Source organism: Protopterus annectens, chromosome 2.part1 (assembly GCF_019279795.1).
Source record: "Protopterus annectens isolate FY-2018-M chromosome 2.part1, PAN1.0, whole genome shotgun sequence".
Taxonomy (NCBI): Eukaryota; Metazoa; Chordata; order Ceratodontiformes; family Protopteridae; genus Protopterus; species Protopterus annectens.
The window spans coordinates 1,495,410,045-1,495,428,822 of record NC_056729.1 but is presented as its reverse complement, the minus strand read 5'-3'; the positions used below and the strand labels follow the sequence as shown (position 1 = coordinate 1,495,428,822).

The 18,778-nt window shown below is 40.0% G+C and overlaps 1 protein-coding gene across 6 annotated transcripts in view; it reads left to right on the top strand.

The window, feature by feature from the left end:
- TP73 (tumor protein p73) overlaps positions 1 to 18,778 on the top strand; it is a 1,605,115-nt gene that overhangs the window by 1,554,023 nt on the left and 32,314 nt on the right. For all 6 annotated transcript variants that reach the window (XM_044062957.1, XM_044062958.1, XM_044062960.1 and 3 more), the window contains one exon: positions 9,582 to 9,733. In XM_044062957.1, coding sequence (XP_043918892.1) covers positions 9,582 to 9,733 — 152 coding nt within the window. The remainder of the gene's footprint in view (positions 1 to 9,581; positions 9,734 to 18,778) is intronic.

Genomic DNA, 18,778 nt, shown 5'->3' with positions numbered 1-18,778 from the left:
TGGACAATGTCAAATTCTCCTCCAGCCTGTCTTGTCTCGCCTTTCATGAGGCTGGGTGTAACTTTAAGTATGGGTTTTTGGCCAGGCTTATAAAGGTCTGCACGCTGGTTGCCTATCGCACGTGAACCTATGAGAAAATGGAATACACTGGAGAAAGCAAGTGCATCTATGCAGGGATTTGAGGCTAGTGATTTGAGGAAAAACAGGGCATACAGGAGGTATAAGGACTGGAGTGATGACCTGGACCAGTGGTGCAAAAGGAGAAAACCCTGACTGCACCCCAGATGTCCTGGGCTCAACTAAAGGCACATCTGCTAAAGAGACTGGACAGAGGGAAGATAAGAGTGAGGGGGACTAGTGCCTAGCAGCATTAATATTCTGGTGAGCTCTGTGCTGCCTAGCAGCATTAATAGCCTGGTGAGCTTTGTACTGCAGGGAGTATACTGCTTGCTTGAGAAGTTACAGATGAGTGCAATTGCATGCACCTCCCACAGGCAGCCATTACTGATCTCACAAGGCTGCTGTTGGGTTAGGATACACTCCCCAGCAGCAGTGTAATGCTGTACTAGCAACTAAATCTCCTCACCAGCCCGAGATGCAGGTTGGGTTGAGCCTGGATGAGACTGAGCCTGAGAGAGGCTAAGACTGGTTCAGTAGACCTGATGACTATGGAGAGAAACTGGTAGCAGCTGATGGTCAGTTATGGGGAGATAGGGGAGGAAAGAAAAAAAAGATTGGTGTGAACAGATGGAAGAGGCAGGTAGAAGGGCAGCAAAGGTAGATTCTGAAAGATAGCTAGCAGAAGAAGTCAAAAGGGGGAACAAAGGTTATTTATTCAAGAACTGAATTCAAGAATGAAGTTCAAGTTCTATATCAAGTTCAATTTTTATGAGCTTGATGTCCTTCAAGGATGCATCTGCAGTCATAATATATGGGTTGTCCTGCCTCAGGCAGCCCTTCGGTCGGCCGGATTCCAAAGTCTGGGTCTGGCCTCGGCTGATGTCGCACTTCACCCGACGTCATAGCTCCTGGGGTATAAAGGCATCAGCCAACGCCATTTTCCCCAGTCTTTCTTGCCGCGCGGTGCCCGAAGCAGAAGCTGTTCGCAAGTGCCGGTCGGTCAGATCCAGAGATTTCAGCTGGTGTGAACAGATGGAAGAGGCAGGTAGAAGGGCAGCAAAGGTAGATTCTGAAAGATAGCTAGCAGAAGAAGTCAAAAGGGGGAACAAAGGTTATTTATTCAAGAACTGAATTCAAGAATGAAGTTCAAGTTCTATATCAAGTTCAATTTTTATGAGCTTGTTTCCTAGCAGGTAACAATAAAACTAAATAAGATGAAATAAATAAAAAGCCAAACAGTGCCATAATAATAAAAAGCATAATGAAAAAAAAAAGAATACATAGACAAAAGATTAAAATGAGGTATGACGGGTAATAAAACTAGGGAGTATACCTAACATAATGCTAACAGCATAAAAATCAAAAATTTAAAACTGACAATGAAATAAGACAAACCAATTCATTTGGAAAGGGCTAAGTAAAAAGTTCAGTGAGGGTTGTTGTATTACAATGACATGAGATAAAATTAAGCTAATAAATAAAAAAAAATGGTTCAGGTGGTGCTGGATTGGAGTCATACTTAGGGCAACAGTTCACAGTTCACATTTAACAAAGTGGAACTGTGCTCTGAGGATAGATGTATGGACAGAAATCAGCAACAAAATGAAAAGACATTAAAGGATTTAATTTATGACTTTGGGAAACAGTTGGGGGTTATTCGAGTGTTACAAATGGACAATACATATTTGAGTAGACGTTTAGAGTTAAAAATTGTGCCTATGGGTCTTCGTTTTTGCAAAATGCCAATGGGAATGAAGTTAAATGCAGAAAACAAAAAAAAATGTAATATTCTTTTTGAGTTTTGGTTTTAAATTTATCGAGTTTTTAATTAAATGTAATGATAATAAGTTATGTCATTTGTTAAAGGATGTTGAACAAGTGAATGAAAATATACAGAAAGATCTGTTATTTAATCAGTGGGAAAATTATATGTGAAGCAATATGATGTTGTGGATGACAAGAGTAAAAAAATATTTAATAAGAAGTGTCGTAAATTACAAAGAAACAAGTAGCTTATACATGGAAGAAGAGAGATACAGAATATAACAGCACTTATGGTAAGGCTAGGAAATATAGTCCATATATGGAAAGAAATGAAAGAGGAACATATCAGTACAGGGAAGGAATCAATCCTGGAAGGGGGAATACAGAGATGCATGGAAAGGGAAGAGACTAGAAGAGGGGGGGGGTCTGACCTCCTGGGAGAGGAAGGAAGAATGGAGAAACGAGGCAACGAGATGGGGATAGTGCAACATAATGCAGTGCAATTCAGTATGGGGCAATTTAACATATATAATCATACCCAATTGAAATTAGACAAACCTATTTCAAGTTGTTTGCAAAGGGTATGAAGTATGTCCCGTATGAAAAATTCAATGTAGTTGATACCCTTATGGAATTTAAATTGTATTTGAGAAAGTTAAACTTAGTTATACATTTTCAAGAAAATCAAAGGTGTTCACAGGTAGATGCATTTAATAAAAAAAGTAAGTAGACGCCACCATTACATCCCATATTAGTAACATATGAGAAGTTGGTTACTGAGGAAATGTATAAGTTACAGAAGAAGTGCATGAAGGGAAAGAGGAGGTACAATCTAAGTAAGGAGGAAAATAGGATACTAAGGGAAATCTGTCATGAGGCAGATATTCGAGTAATGAAACCCAATAAGGGGGGAGGTGGTACTAGTAGAAACACAAGATTATAACAATAAAATATTTGAGATGCTACATAATGACGTATAATACATGGTATCTTCTATCAGTGAAGTAAATACAGGACATAGAAGGGTGGATTTATATTTAGAGGAGTTTTTGTTGGACAACATAATTGATATGAACATGTACAATGTTTTGAGAGTGAAGCACCCTGCACTGGCTACTATTGTGGGGATCCCTAAAATACACAAAAATATAGAATATCCCCCATATAGGCCCATTATTTCAGGTAGTAGATCTAAGACCTTCCCTTTTGGGAAAGTAGTAGATGGATGGCTCAAACCAATATATGACAAAGTATACCATATAGTGAGAGACTCGTGGAATTTTTTGGGAAGGTTAAAATCAGAAATATGGAAGGAAGGATTAGTGTTCGTAACAATTGATGTTGTGGACGTATTTTCTTGCATACCTAAGGACGAAGATCTTGAACGATTTACCAATAGTATTTAGAAGTATATGGAATTTGAGTGGAAAAAGACAAGTTTAATTTGTGAATTTATGTCTGTTGTATTGGACTTTAACTACATTTGTTTCAAAGGGGACTATTACAGGCAAAAAAGTGGGGTGGCCATGGATGTGGCATGTGCCCCCATATATGCAAACATGGTATTATTAGAGTGAGAAGATGAATACATTTTGGAGAGTCAATATGTTAGCAAATGTATATGCTACACTAGGTTTTTGGATGATATTTTCATCTTATGGGATGGTACAATAAACAAAGTAGAAGCATTTGTGAAGTATTTGAATGGTACCAATAGTTATTTAAAATTCACGTATAATAGCAGTAAGACTGGAATAGCATATTTGGACACCTTTGTATCGAATGGTGTAGGAGGATTTAAATCTAGATTATACAGAAAGGAAACATTTAGTAACTCATACTTAGAATATACCAGTTGTCACCCAGTAAATCAAAAAAGGCGTATTATAAAGGGCCAGTGCATTAGAGCTGCGAGAATGACATCGGAATTTAATGATATGAAAAAGGCGTTTGAATATATTGGCACATTATTTGGGGAAAGGGGATACCCCAGATATTTATTAAACTATGTCATTGGATATGTATTAAAAGAATGGAGGAGAAAATACAGACCTCTTCTTGGAATAGGGTTGGAGAAGAGTAGAAGTGAATTTTAGAAAGATAAGGAAATTTCTTATAACAGGGCATGTGTGGTGGGGTATAGTCCATATGCTGAGGAAATAACGAATATCATTTGGTAAAATTGGAATATCCTAAGAAGTGATGACATGATTTATAATAAAGTGGGTACAGCCCCTAAGTACGTGTAAAAGACTGGGTACAACTTAAAGAACAGGTTTGAAAGAGGGAAGATAGGATTTAATGGTGGCACTGCAGATGGATACACTAAGAAATGTGGGCAGTGTCAGCAGTGTAAGGAGATCATAGAAGAAAAAACAATAACATTAGGGGATGTTAACCACACTAAAATATGGTTTAAAAAGGGGAATTGTCTATCCCAAAACGTCATTTATTTGGTGAAGTGTATGACCTGTCTGAGTTATTATGTGGGTAAGACGGATAGACAATTGAGGAACAGGATATATGACCACACTTATTGCATAAAGAGAAATGATCGAAATAATGTCTTGTGTAGACATATACTTAAGCATGATGGAAGCCATATGTTTAAATTTGGGATACTTGAATAGGTCAGAGTTAATTCTAGGGGAGAAAATGTTCAGGTTAAATTAGCAGAAAAAGAAGTTAAATGGCAACTTAGGTAAAATGCATCAAAAGAACTGGGGTTGAATGGTTATATTCCCACTAAGCCAATTTTACATGCAAGAGTATGAATGTAATATTACAAGATAAAAGTTGTATATATAAACATGTGCAATTACATAGTAATAGTAGGATTATATATATATATATATATATATATTATGTATAAATGTGCTATAATTGTGTTTTTATACATATATGCACTTGTTACAATAGGCATATATAGAGAATGAATGTTTTTAGGATGTATAATAGAATTGTGTAGGCAGATTCATGTGAACTGTTGGAAATAATGAATATTCATTAGGCTTTTTTTTTTATTCATGATGGAGTTCATTGGCAGAGCATTCCCACTGGACTTTGATTTTATAAAATATATTATATAAGGAGGAGAAACAGACAGATCATTGTTCTGATGAAGTCTGCGGTGAGCAGATGAAAGCGCTTAACCTGTGTGTATTATATTTATAACCCTCAGTGGTTCGTTTTTGTTTACTTTTAATAAAAGTCATTTTTTTAGAGCAAGAATTGGCAGTGAGCTGTGGACCTTCTTTAGCATATATTTACTGCATCTTTGGTATTATAAGGTCATGTATATGCTAAATATTTGGGTTTGACTAAAAAATGAAATTGTTAACAATTAAGTGGTAAAGCAATTAGGTGAATTTTAGCGACTTTTTAAAGCCAGTTAATTTGGGGGATTTTCTCAGAACATGTGGAGGAGATTTCAGAGATTGGTGGTCCGATGGCAAAAACACTGAGCTAAAAAGGAGTCTAAGAAATCTCCAACAATTCCTATGAAAAACATAGTGACCCCTCTGGGACAGTAGGGAGAAAATGCTCCTAATGGTGTAGGGGATCCCAATTATGTAGGGCTAAATAAGTCAACATTAAGACCTTTAAAGATGATACATGATCAAACAGGCAGTCAGTGCAGACTCTGCTAATCAAAAGTAATATAAAGGTAATGAGAAGTCCTTGTAAGTGACCATTCTATGGTATTTTGAACTAGCTGATTCAGCTCACTGTTGAACAGCTGCAAGTAAAATAAGTAGCTTAGTAACTACTACAACAAGAGGCTGTCAGGGGGAAAAAGATGTTTGATACAAGAGATATTTAGAAAATGAAAAGTAAGAAGACCTCACAATAGATGACATCTGGTCCCTAAGTGTCAATCTCCCATCAAAAATCATACCAAGGTTTTCCCAGTTTTTTCACTAAAGCCAACCCATCAAGCACTATTGTAAATCACAGTGGGTTCAAAGGTTATACAATTGGATTCCCTTATGGAAGTTTGCCACAGCAATAATCTTGGATGCATTCATTTTCAAATGGATAGCATTCACACAGTTTGGATGCATTCCAGATCCTCACATAATGCATTTGTAGAACATAATATATCCCCAGGAAAAGAGAAATGAAGCTGAGTATTATGTAGGAGAGAGTATGAGTAGAAGGCAAACCTGGCCAGACTGAACAAAAACGGAATGGAGATCATGGAAACGTGGAAAAAGCACGTCTTTGCAGTGAAAAGTACAGAACTGGTGCAAGTAGGGCAAAGTGGGAAAAAAAGCAGATGCACACCAGGACTTTCTGCCCTAAGAGAGGATAAAGTGAAGGAACCAAAACAACTGCCTTTCAAGGTCCTCATAAACTGACTGCCATTCAGGGTCCTCAGAAATCTAGCCAGTGTGGCGGCAAATCCTTTAGAAGACCTTCAACAGATCATGGCCAAATTAGGAAATGCCTGAGGACTGGAGAAAAGTAAATATGGTGTCCTTGTAGAAGGGAAAGAAGGAAGGAAAACATCTTAGAAACTACAGGCCTGTTTCCTAACAGGAGAAGATGGGACCAGAAAATCCTGAGAGAATGATTGGCTACTTTCCTAGAAGGCAGTTTTCTGGATAACTGCATAGGTTCATAGCCAGTAGGATATGCCGTTCATCCTGATTTAGTTTTATGACTAGGTTGCAAAAGAACTTGAAAGGAAACTACCAACAGATTTGTTATGCTTGGACTTCACCGAGTCCTTTGACTGAGTCTTGCAGAGGAATTGCTAATGAAAATGCAGGGATGGAGTTATGACCAAGACTGTGAAATTGGATGGCTTTATAGTTGAAGAGTAGTGCAGGGAGTGCTGTGGTAACAGGAACAATATCATAAGTAGGGAAAGTGGCTGATGAAGAACAACAGAACTGCTGTTCATTGTCTTGTTTCAGACATATTTGAGGGAAAACAGAATAGAAGAGAGAAAATGCAGTGATGTGGGATAGGGGGAAGAGTTCAAGGAAGTCGTTAGAAAAGTTGGCTAAGTGGAAAAAAAGGGCAACTGCGGTTCACTGCAGACAAGTACAGAGCACTGCATGTGTGCCAGAGAAATCTGCTGTGGAAGAGCAGAACTGATGGTAAAATACAGGCAAATATTTGTGAATGTTTAACTCGCCTGAACTGGACTGGGATGACATTAGCAAAAGCAAATAGAATACTGGGGTATATCCCCAGGGGAATAGCCCTCAGATGCAAGGAGGAAATTATTTCATTCTACAGGTCACTGGGCAGGCAACACCTTGAACAGAGCACTGAGTGCAGTTTTGGAGGCCTGGCAAGGAGAAGGTCATCAGACTGCTGGAAATATAACAGGAAAACCACCAGAAGGGTGCAGGAGACTGAGGGTAAGGGATACAACCAGAAAGTAGAGGAAAGGCTCTGGACCTCTTCTTGCCAGAGATCAAAAAAGAAAAGGGTAAATCCCATGGATATATAAGATCATGTTTTACCCTAAAAAGATGACAGTGCTGTAATGGACCTAACCCAGGCAACCAAGCATTAATAAATTAAAAAAAATGTCAGGAAGATGTGAAGGACTCATCCAGAACTGAAAAGGAGAAAGGAAGAAAAAAAGGTGTCATAGACAGCAAATCATAGCAGTCAACTGCAAAAGTACTTTGGTATTGTCTACTGGAACAGACTACCAGAACAGGTGGTGGTGAGGGAATCATCAAAGACATTGAAGAGGTCTTGGCACAGGTGGAAAATGGATGATAGTGAAGATAGGGATTCAAGGGCGGTAAAAATGTTAAATGCATTTAATGTGAAGATTAGGCAGGCTTACTAGGTCTATATTACAATGTCGAACTAACAGGAGTTCGAATGTTGCAATATCAAACTGTAAACTTCGAAATCCAATTATAACGAAAACACAGAACAGCGATTTTTTTTTCCCCAAGGAAAAAAATTGCTGTTACATGACAAAATGTTTTTTTTAAATTACACTTTAAACTTAAACTAAAGTGGGAGGCTTCACCCCCCCCCCCGCACACTCCCCTACTTTAATATACCAACTCCGAGATCGCACCACAGTGGAGGAAATAGTAAAGCCCCGAAAATGGCCCACTGATTTTTTTCCCCTGGGAAAAAAAACAGTGTGCCATGGCTTCACCATTTTCGTATTTCAAACATTTGGGTTCGATATTACAACAGTCGAACTCCTGTGAGTTCAACGTAATGTAGACCCAGGCTTACCGCATTCTCTTTCTGCTGTCAAGCGAATGTAATATAACACTTTAAGCAGCTCACTCTAGAAAAGGTGTCCAAGTATATAAAATGAATCCTTGTGTGGCAGCCATCACATCTGTAGGATTTCTCATGGTCCTGGTATATAAGCCTTTTGCTGATGCGTTATCAGGTGCTGCAGAATTTTGCATGGCAACACAATGTGTTTATCAACAACTATCTTAATGTGAATATTTTTTAATTGCTGTGGGATGTATTGTATATTAAAAAGTTCTGTGGTATAAGTAATGAAATTAAACTTTACTGCATATTTATATAAAATGTTAAAATGTGCAGGTAAAATGAGAAAATGTTGTTTTATATTTAAAAATGTAAGAACATTTCAGCATAATACAGAACTATAATGAAAGGCTTTTCCTCTGGTTGAATGGTGTAAAAAGCTAAGTAAGAAGTGTTACCAGCAGAAAACACAAGTATGAATTTGTAGCATATTTGGGAATAGGTTTTTAGGTATATACTTAGCTAAACATTTCTTACACCCTACAAAAATTAAACTGCTTTGAAATGCTGTGGTTTGACAAGGTCCACTAAGGTAGCCAAAATCACCACTTCACTTCAGCCTGTGAGTTGTACAGTTTTTAAAGTATTTTGTCATCATTAATCAGTGCATGTACTTATCACAAAAACATTTTCCAGACAGATCAGCCAAGACAGTTTGGTTAGGTTTCATGAATTTTACTCTGTTTCATAGCTCTCAGCTGGTCCCTGGTTTTGCAGAGCATCCCTAATTTTGTCATATTTCTGCCCTGTCCTTCATAAAATGTTTGATTTCTTGGTAAAATACTGAGAACTACAGTCAGTAATAACAGATGACAGTTTCATATTTCTTTTTCCACATAAAATGCAAATTGATACAAAAACTGTTCTATTAACTTTCAAAGTGAATTACAGCCATATTTAGAAATTATCTCTAATTCTGGGCTTTTGCCCCTCATTATTTTGGCTTCGTCCTGTGATTCTTAAACAAGCTGAGAGCTATATTCTACTGAACATTTTTAAGGTTCCTGATTCTGAAAAATGCAAAGAGGGATGGAATTTGAAGAAAATTTTAATCTGAAATTAATCTTAGTTTTTGTAATGTCCTTGTTTTGTTGTGATTTGTTTTTTCTTAACACTGAGGGCAGTGCAATGTAGTGGTTGTGGGCAATGAGTTGCAAAAACTAAAATCTGTACTGTCTGACCCTAGGCAAATTTGACACACACACACACACACACACACACACACACACACACACACACACACACACACACACACACACACACAACAAATATAGTTCTCCCTCTGCAACCTGAAAAGCATTTTTGGTTTACGCTGATTTTTCTAAGCAGCTAAATTCCATTGTGTGACATTTCAAATATTACCTTAGGCCTTATCCTGTGAAGTTTATAAATGCATTGTTGTTCTTTCTGCCTATCAACAGATCACATTTGCCATCTTCCTCATCTTATGGCCCAGTCTTGTCACCTATGAATAAAGTCCATGGAGGCATCAGCAAGCTACCTTCTGTCAACCATTTGGTAGGACAGTCGTCACAGCACAATGCAAATTCACCAGCAAACCTAGGATCTATGGGTGAGTTACTGACATAATCCTTTTATCAAACTCTTGTTGCACATAGAATATGGAAATGTTTGTCTTTCACATACTAAATAGCAACATCTCAAATGTAGAAAGCAAAGTTGCCACTATTTAAGTCTAAAAGTCTAATTTCATAGAGTAATACAGATAAAAGAAGTATCAGTAATGTACAGTACAACAAATAGCAGTATTCCATTATCAATGACAATGATGTACTTTGCAGCACTGATGTATAAAATAGCAACTGACTGCATGCCTTCAAAACAAAGCAACTGAAATTTCAAGTTTAGTCAACATTTTTGACAGTGTTCTACAAGAAGATACATTGTTGCAGTTACTGAGCTTGATAACTGCAGTCATACCTTTCAACTTTTTAGTGCAAGAAATCTAGACAAAGTCAAAAATAATGAGGGGACAATTTTTAAATTTTGCTCGTAAACTTAGAAAGTTGATAAAATAACATGATTTGCATTAGAGTACATTTTCTGAAGGGTTTAAAGTCTGAAACTCAAATGTCTTGTCGCTATTTAGTGACTTCAACCCTAAATGATTTGCCAGAAAATCTCACATTTTATGATGAAAAGACCGAATACAAGAGATAAGCTGGAGAGACCACAGAGGTTCCTCCTAACCCAGAGAATCCAGGGCCTCAAGTATCTATCTTACACAGATAGGCTAAAAGCCCAGTCCCTCTACTCAGTCTCCTACAGACTCCTCAGACATGACCTCTGTCTGGCATACAAAGCAATCTCAGACCTCGCCCTGATGGGACTGCTGCATATCCGCAAGTCAAGCTCCACTCAAGTAACCCACACGAACGACCTCAACCTGGTCTTTGACATCAATAGGACATGTTGGCGGGACAGATTTGTGTCCCACAAACTCCCCCTTTTGTGGAATAGACTCTCTCTCCACGTAAAGCAGAGCAGAGTACCTCATTAAACCTTTTTAAGCGCAACCCGGATAACTGGATGGGGAACAGAAAATACACCCCTGGGATTCCACCTGTGTCCCTGCTGGATATTGGCATAGGGTGCTAACTTATTGGAACATGGGCCAAATTCCTGGCTAGGTTTGTAAGGGCATCTGGTCCAATAACCTGGTAACTTCCTATGATCCTATAAAAATCTGGAAATTCTGCGAAAATCTGGACAGTTCAGAGGTATGACTGAAAGTATATAAATCAGTAGAGCTCAGAAAGATTTCCTCTAAACAAAATTAAAGCTATACAACACACTCATAGATGAGATGACCAGTAATGGTGCATACTCCCTCACAAGTCATTTCTCAAAGTCTTTTGATATAGCCAACAACTACGATTGCCCCAGCATTGTCCCAATGATGCTGAAGTGAATAACAAGCATATACCTTGGCCTCTTTTTAAAACTCAACAGAGCCATGTATTCACTTTTCTCTAAGATCAGCTGTAGAGTTAAATGTTGGTCTCTATAAACAGTCTTGCTTTAGGTCATGGCTCAATTCTAGTACTTTGATGTTATTAACTATGTGTGTTCTTTGCTACTTTTAATAGAATCTTAATTCTCCATTGCTATAGAATTCAATGTAATATGTCATCACACCTCCAGTTGAGTCTTACCCAAAGACAGACATCCCAAACTGGGGGTCATCAGTAAGCACTGGGAGAGATTCAGAAAAATTCCTGACACTGGTGCTAATTGGCTAACATAGGTTACTCAGTTAGAGCACTGGAGAGAATCTCAGACTGAGAGAGTTGGTAAAGACACATAGAAAAACACCTCATTTGCAGCTCATTACCATGTCTCTGAATCAAACACTGTGCTGTCAGACCCAACAGCTCTAGTGTTCCATCTACCAACATACACATCACAATAGCAGAGGCACCCCTACACACACATTTGGACACCTATTCACACACACACACACACACGCACACGCACACACACACGCACACACACACACACACACACACACACACACACACACACACACACACACACACACACATACTCTCAGACACTACCTTCCCACACACAAACACACATACATATTCAACCATCTGCATGCAAGCTGCCTCACACACCCGCTCACATTTACAGCAACACTTACCCACACAGCTGTACATATGCTCACACACATACACACACACACACACACACACACACACACACACACACACACACATACACACACACACACACACATATACACACATATACAGAGACAATATCCCATGCCTGCCTCCCATAGGGTAACCACCCACATAAAGACATGGACAGACAGGCAGACAGACAGACAGACAGACAGACACACACACACACACACACACACACATTCCACCACATTCATACCTTTAAATACACAGCCACACTCATGCAGACACAGGCACTCCCACAACACCATGGATCCATTACACTTACCTGTACCCAAACAGCGCCCATAGGAGTGAATGAGTGACTGTTGTCAAAAGATGGCCTTCACTTTTTCTTCCTGGTGAGAAAATTAACTTGACACAATGATTCCTTTATCATGCTCATTTTGCTAATCTTCTTGAATAGCTCTCTTGTTTTTCCCATTCATCTTCTTTCAGTCCTTTGCACTACTCATTTAAATGCTTTTCCTTATCTGTTGATATTCTTTGGAACTCTGCATATGACATAAATATATATTTCCCTGACTCCATTGGCATTTTATCTCCTTGCCAAGCCATTTCTGAAACATCCATAGACAAGCCACATAGTCTTCATAATCTGCTTTCTCTTTGGAATATTTTTGTTGTCACCTCCCTCGTAGGCAAGGTCAAAAACTTCTCATGTTTTATGAGGCACTCTACCCTACAAGCCTTATCCCTTAAATCTATTTTTCACGAATGCTGCATATTCATAAGGAATATTGTTGAATTTATGTCTAGTTGGCCTGAAGAGTTTTCATGTTTTATGTAATTTGATTCTAAAGTTTGAAACGAGAAGCTTGTGGCCTGTGCCACAGTCAACTGCAGGTCTTGTTTTTGCTGACAGTATAGAAATCATCCATCACTGGATGCAAAGTAGGAAAAGCAGGAGATAGAAAAGACAGATCATGCTATAAAGAAATATTGACTGGCTAACAAAAAGGGTAGGAGAACTGTCACAATAGTAAAGAAAAAGGCACTCTGCCAGCATTTGGAAAGTGACTCAGTAGTAGGGCTGCCATCATACTACGTGGCAAAAAAACAGATGAAAAAACACACCTTTTGCATTGCCCACAACCTCGCCTCTGTCCACCAATTTCTCTGCCCACCTCACCCACTTCCCCACCCATTTTATGACATTAACACTTATGCCGTTAAGAGGTGGGATCCCATATTTTGTTTTTCCCCCCTTTGCATGAAGTCCCAACATTCCAAAAGCAATGCTTTTCAATTAAAAAACCTCATCCGAGTCTGTGTTTTTACAAGCGCTAACATTCTGTTTATACAGGTAAACAGAATGCCAGAGTTTGTATAGTACTTTCCTGATTACCAGACTAACATTCTGATGTCTGGTTAGTCCAGAAAAATACCAGATAGGTGGCAATGCTACTCAGCAGATGGTACAAAGAAACTCTACCAGGTTGCAAGACAAAGACAGAAAGCTAAAGATGAGAGTCATCAGACACCATTAATAAGGGATTCCAGCAACAGCCTGCTCACCAGTCAATAGATATCAAAGGCAGTTGGAAGGAACACTTCCAGCTGCTTCTGAATAAAGAAAATCCCACAGAAGCTGCACTGTCCCAAACAAGCCTACAGTGAAAGTAGAGGAATAGCCTACCCTAGAAGAAGTAGGAACAGCGCTAATAAAAATGAAGTGAGGGAAAACAGCAGGCTCAGATGAGGTCACAGAAGATATGATTGAGATGTTAGGTGATTTAGGGGAGAAATGGCTCCTGAATGTATTCACAGTAATATGGAAAGAAAGGTATATCCAAGATGACTGGAGAATAAGCATTTTGTGCAAGTACTCAAGAGGAAAGGGGACATTCACAGCTGTAGGAATATGTATATCAAACTAATTTCACACGACATGGAAGTGCTGGAGAGGATGATTGGATAGATAAACAAAGCTGTTGCATGCAAACAATGTGGCATTACCAGCAGACACTGACAGGAACTTCAGCAAATAATAAGGTAATGGAATGCATAAATGGAGGAATGTGGGATGAAACTGAGTACAAATAAGGCTGAGCTATTTACAAAATCCCTTTACAGCCGTATAGATAGCTGTATAGATTGAGCTCTGCCCACTTGTATTAAGAATAAGACAAACAGAAAAGACAAGCCACACTGGTGGAATCTATCATTCGCTTATACAACAGAAGAAAATAAATCTTGGCCAAGCATAAGAGCAGCAAAGCCTAACTTACTAACCCCCCCCCCCATCACAAATCTAAAAGTCAGCTAAGAGAATTAATTAATATTTTAAAGGCTGAATTTGAAGAAAAAAATAGTTTCTCAGGCAAAGGGTAACCACATAGCTTTCTACAGCTATTTCTGTAACATAAAGGGAAATATGCAACAATGCCCAGAACGTATTGTAAATTATATCACCCACACTGAACCGGAGGCCATTGCGAACCTTTTGGCTGCCAGGTTCAGTGAAAAGTTCTCCCCCCAGTCCCCCTGATAGTCCAAAGAAAATACAGCATACCAGCATCCCCCCCAGCCATTACTAGGGAACATGTTTTCAAATGAACTTTCAAAGGCCAAAAACACTGCATCAATGGGTTCCAATAACTTACTGTGCTTACTAAATAGCATGAAATAGTTTGAAGCATGACCTCAGCATCTTTATTGACCTGTCCCCTCTGACCTGTTTGCTAATGTAGTCCATCACCAGTATAAACAGCAGTGAGCTCAGAGATGAAACCTGATGCACATCCACTCCCACAGGGAACCCCTCTGTAAGACTGAACACTGTTTGTACTTAAGTCATTGGGTGCTTCTACATAGCTCACACTAATTCTACCAATATTTCTGGGTCTTTGAACCACTGCAGGACTGCCCAAATCAGCTTTCTTAGGACCTTGTCATAACCTTTCTTCAAGCCTAGGAATGTCATGCACATGATTTTAATTATTATGTTAGCCTTTATATTCAGAAATATTTTGGTTACACACAGAGTTAGTAAATGTAGCTATTCTAAGATGAGGAAATGATGTTGCTGAAATAAGTAGTGGGAAACATTCTGAGGCCATTTAGATGTGAACAGCACACACACATCAGCGCAGAAGAGGAGAGAAAGCGAGAGAAAGAGATGGAGCATGAAGGAATGCAAAATCTATGATTCTAGCAACTTTCCACGTTTTGTAAGAACAATAATTGAAATATGTTGTGATTTCTGGTCCTTTGCTCTGACCATTTTTTTTGGTTTTGTCCAGATTTCTTGTGCTGTAGTCTGGCGCTGTAAAGAGACATGACAGGTGTAGAATAAGTGGGAGGCCTTGACCACATTTGAAATACCAATACTATTATCATTTTTGTCACTTACCTGGTGAGGTGGGGGGTGAGCCCCACCGGGGTTTTCTGAACCAACTGGACTGTTTAGTTTGACCATTTCTTTGGCAACAGAAACTGAATATCATGTAGAGCTTTCTTCCACCCATCACATAATTGAATTCTGTTCTTTTTACACTGTACTGCTACTTCAGGTAGCTGATCAAAGACAGACTTTGAAGTACTGGTTTGACCACCAAGTTTCCTCTATGGTAAGGAAAGCATTCCACATTGTACACCTTATAATTAAGGGCAATGCATCCAGGTCTAAGGATGTTATAGCCCCACTGTACTCAACCCTCATCAGACCATAATAGAGTACACTGCTCCTTTTTGCATGTACCTCAACAGACACCTGCAGCAGCTGGAGAGACCACAGAGGCTTCTCACCAAGAAAACACAGTGCCTCCAAACCATTACGTATGTGGATAAACTAAAAATCCTGCTACTGCACTGCGTATCATATAGGCTGCTGAAAGGAGACTTGTACCTGGCCTACAGGGCAGTCTCTGACCCTGCCCTGATGGATATGCTTCACATATACAAATCTAATGGCACAAGAGTCACCTAGCTTGTGACATTAACAGAGCATGTTGGAGTTAAAAATATGTCTCCCAGAGACTCCGGCTCCCCTGGAACAAACTTTCAATTCATGTGAAGTAGAGCTCTTCACTGCACCTATTCAACCACAACCTGGCCAAGTGGATGGGAGACTGCAAATTCACCCTGAGGGTGGCACCCATATCCCTCATGAACAGGGGGAGTCAGTGCTGACCATAGAATTGTTCTGCAAAATACGTTCACTTAATAAGGACAAATGGAGCAACTTGGGATTAATATGGCAAGGCTAGTAAAGGGTCTAGGGCCGCTAGCCTAGTGACCTCCTATGAACCTGTATATGCATTTGTGCAATGGCTGTTGCAATGTATTTTACAGTAATAAGTTGGCCAAAATTATTCTTGCTTTCTATCATATTCGTACCTCAGCACTGTACAGAATTTGTTGTCTTTGCAAGTCTTCGTAGGATTTACTCACACAGCAAGTAACATTGCCATCTCACATAACCTGATTCTCTGGTCTTGGCTGTGGCTCCTTCTGTCTGATGTCTGCATGTCTTCAGTGTCTCTGTGCAGGTTTTATACAGATGCTTTGGTTTCTAATAACATGCCATGGATGAATTGTCATTCCTCCAATTTACCAGTAAGTAAGTCTGCAAAATGGTGTGTGTGTGTGTGTGTGTGTGTGTGTGTGTGTGTGTGTGTGTGTGTGTGTGTGTGTGTGTGTGTGTGTGTGTGTGTGTGTGTGTGTGTGTGTGTGTGTGTGTGTGTGTGTGTGTGTGTGTGTGTGTGTGTGTGTGTGTGTGTGTGTGTGTGTGAAAATAAGACACCAATTTTATCTCTGGGCACACCTAATCAAGCATAAGCAGAAAATGCATCACACAGATTCTCGACCCTCAAAACTTCTAGGGGGCCTGTTCACCCCCACAACCTCACATCCCAACCCCAGATGTATAACAGATTTTTGCATAGCCTTAGAAGTGGACACCATCTTTATACCTTTGCCCTAGGCCTTACCTAATCTAAAAGCAGCCCTGCTTAGAGATTTGTACAGAAGGTTCTGGTAGCTTATGTAGGGTCTGGGCACAGTGTGGTCATTATTTCTTTAACTTTCCTCACAGTCAGACCTCAGATATACACAAAAGGCCAGTATAGCTTGTTTTGAGACAGTGTATTATCTAAGAGAACATGTTTGAATATGTTGCTGTATCTTTAGTTTCACTTTCTCACAAAGGTATCAGCCATATGTATAAGCATGTTGACGTTTTGTTCATAGGTTCATAGGTATGTACTAGGCTACTGGCCCAAGGGCATAAGTTAGCCTAGCCAACAAGGTTCCCTGGCTTACGCCACCCAAGAAAGTTATTTTCCTGTGCCCCTGTCGAGCAGAGCCACAGAAGTGATCCCCAGGGTGTATTTCCTATTTCCCATCCACTCATCAAGATTTTTTTTTGAAGAGTGCTAATGAGGAACTTTGCTTGACATAGATGGGTAGCTTGTTCCAGAGTATGGGAAGTCTCTGGGACAGGAAACTATCCCTCCAGCATGTCCTGTTTATTGTGGTGACAAGATGTTCTTTATGTTTCACTGTTGCAGTCATCACACTTGGGTTATCTGCCAGCAGGTCTTCAGGACTGACGTCATGTCATCAGGGGTATAAAAACAGGCAGCTGACGGCATTACATCAGTCTTTCTTGCCGAGGAGCTTGAAGCACAAGCAGTTCGCATGAGTGCTGGTCAGCTGTCACCTGAGTTTTTGTTTTTGAATTGAATCATCCTGAAGTCTTCTAAAGCTAAGTACCCCATTGGGGATCCTTTTTTCTTGCTCTAACGAATGTCAGAAAAAGTTAACAATTGTCTCGCTTGTGGAAAACAAATACCACACCAAGATTTCCATTCTTACTGCGTCACCTGTTCAGACCCTAACGACAGATGCATCAGGCTATGCCTGGGGGCACATCTGGACGGCAGGTGCATTCATGGCCACTGGAACCGAAACCAAATTCATCTACACATCAACCAAAAAGAGATGCTAGCTGTTCAGCACACTCTAACAGCTTTCAGATCCCTGCTCTCACCAAGCCCCCTTCTAATAAAAACCGACAACACCACAGTGATGTGGTACATCAACAAGCAGGGTGGAACCCACTCTTACCCACTCTGCAGGCTAGCCATGAATGACCCTGTGGAACACGGCCTTGGCTATGCATATTCTCCTGCAAGTTCAATTCCTGCCAGGCAAACAAAACTCTCTGGCAGACAACTTAAGCAGAAATCTCCTAGACCCACATGAGTGGCATTTAGACCTCAACACCTTCAGCCTTCTAACCCAGAAATGGGGTACCCCAATGGTGGACCTATTTGCATCAGGGTACCTCACAGCAAGGCCTGGAAAATAGATGCCCTATCCTTCCAGTGGGTAAACCTCTCAATCTATGCATTCCCCCCCTCTGCCTCTTCTTACAAGACTACTACTTAAGATAAGACAGGAAGGACTCAGGACAATCCTGATTGCCCCAGACTGGCCACGCCAACTCTGGTACCCACTACTGTGCAGTCTGTTACCGGTCCCACCATTGCACCTACCCCAGATCACAACCCTCCATATTCACTGTTGCAGTCCTGGTATTCAGGCAGACTGAGGGATACCTGCTGGCAGATAACCCAAGTGTGATGACTGCAACAGTGAATACACTCGAACATCTACATTTATGGTAAGTGTACACAATTGTACTGTTTAGGTCCCTAGAGCGTGTAGCTCAGAGGGGATTGGGACTTCTTTAGGTGCAGTATGTCCAACAGCTCTGGGTTTGACATAGCTTTATATGTTAGGCAGAGATCACCTCAGAGTAGGCGATATGCTACGGAGTAAAGCTGGAGTTTTTGAGATGGTCAGTGTAGGGCATCTGTTTGAGGCCAGTAATCCTCTTTGTGAGGTACTTCTGTGGCCTTTCCAGCTGCTGCAGATGTCTTGTGAGGTAGGGCCAGTGG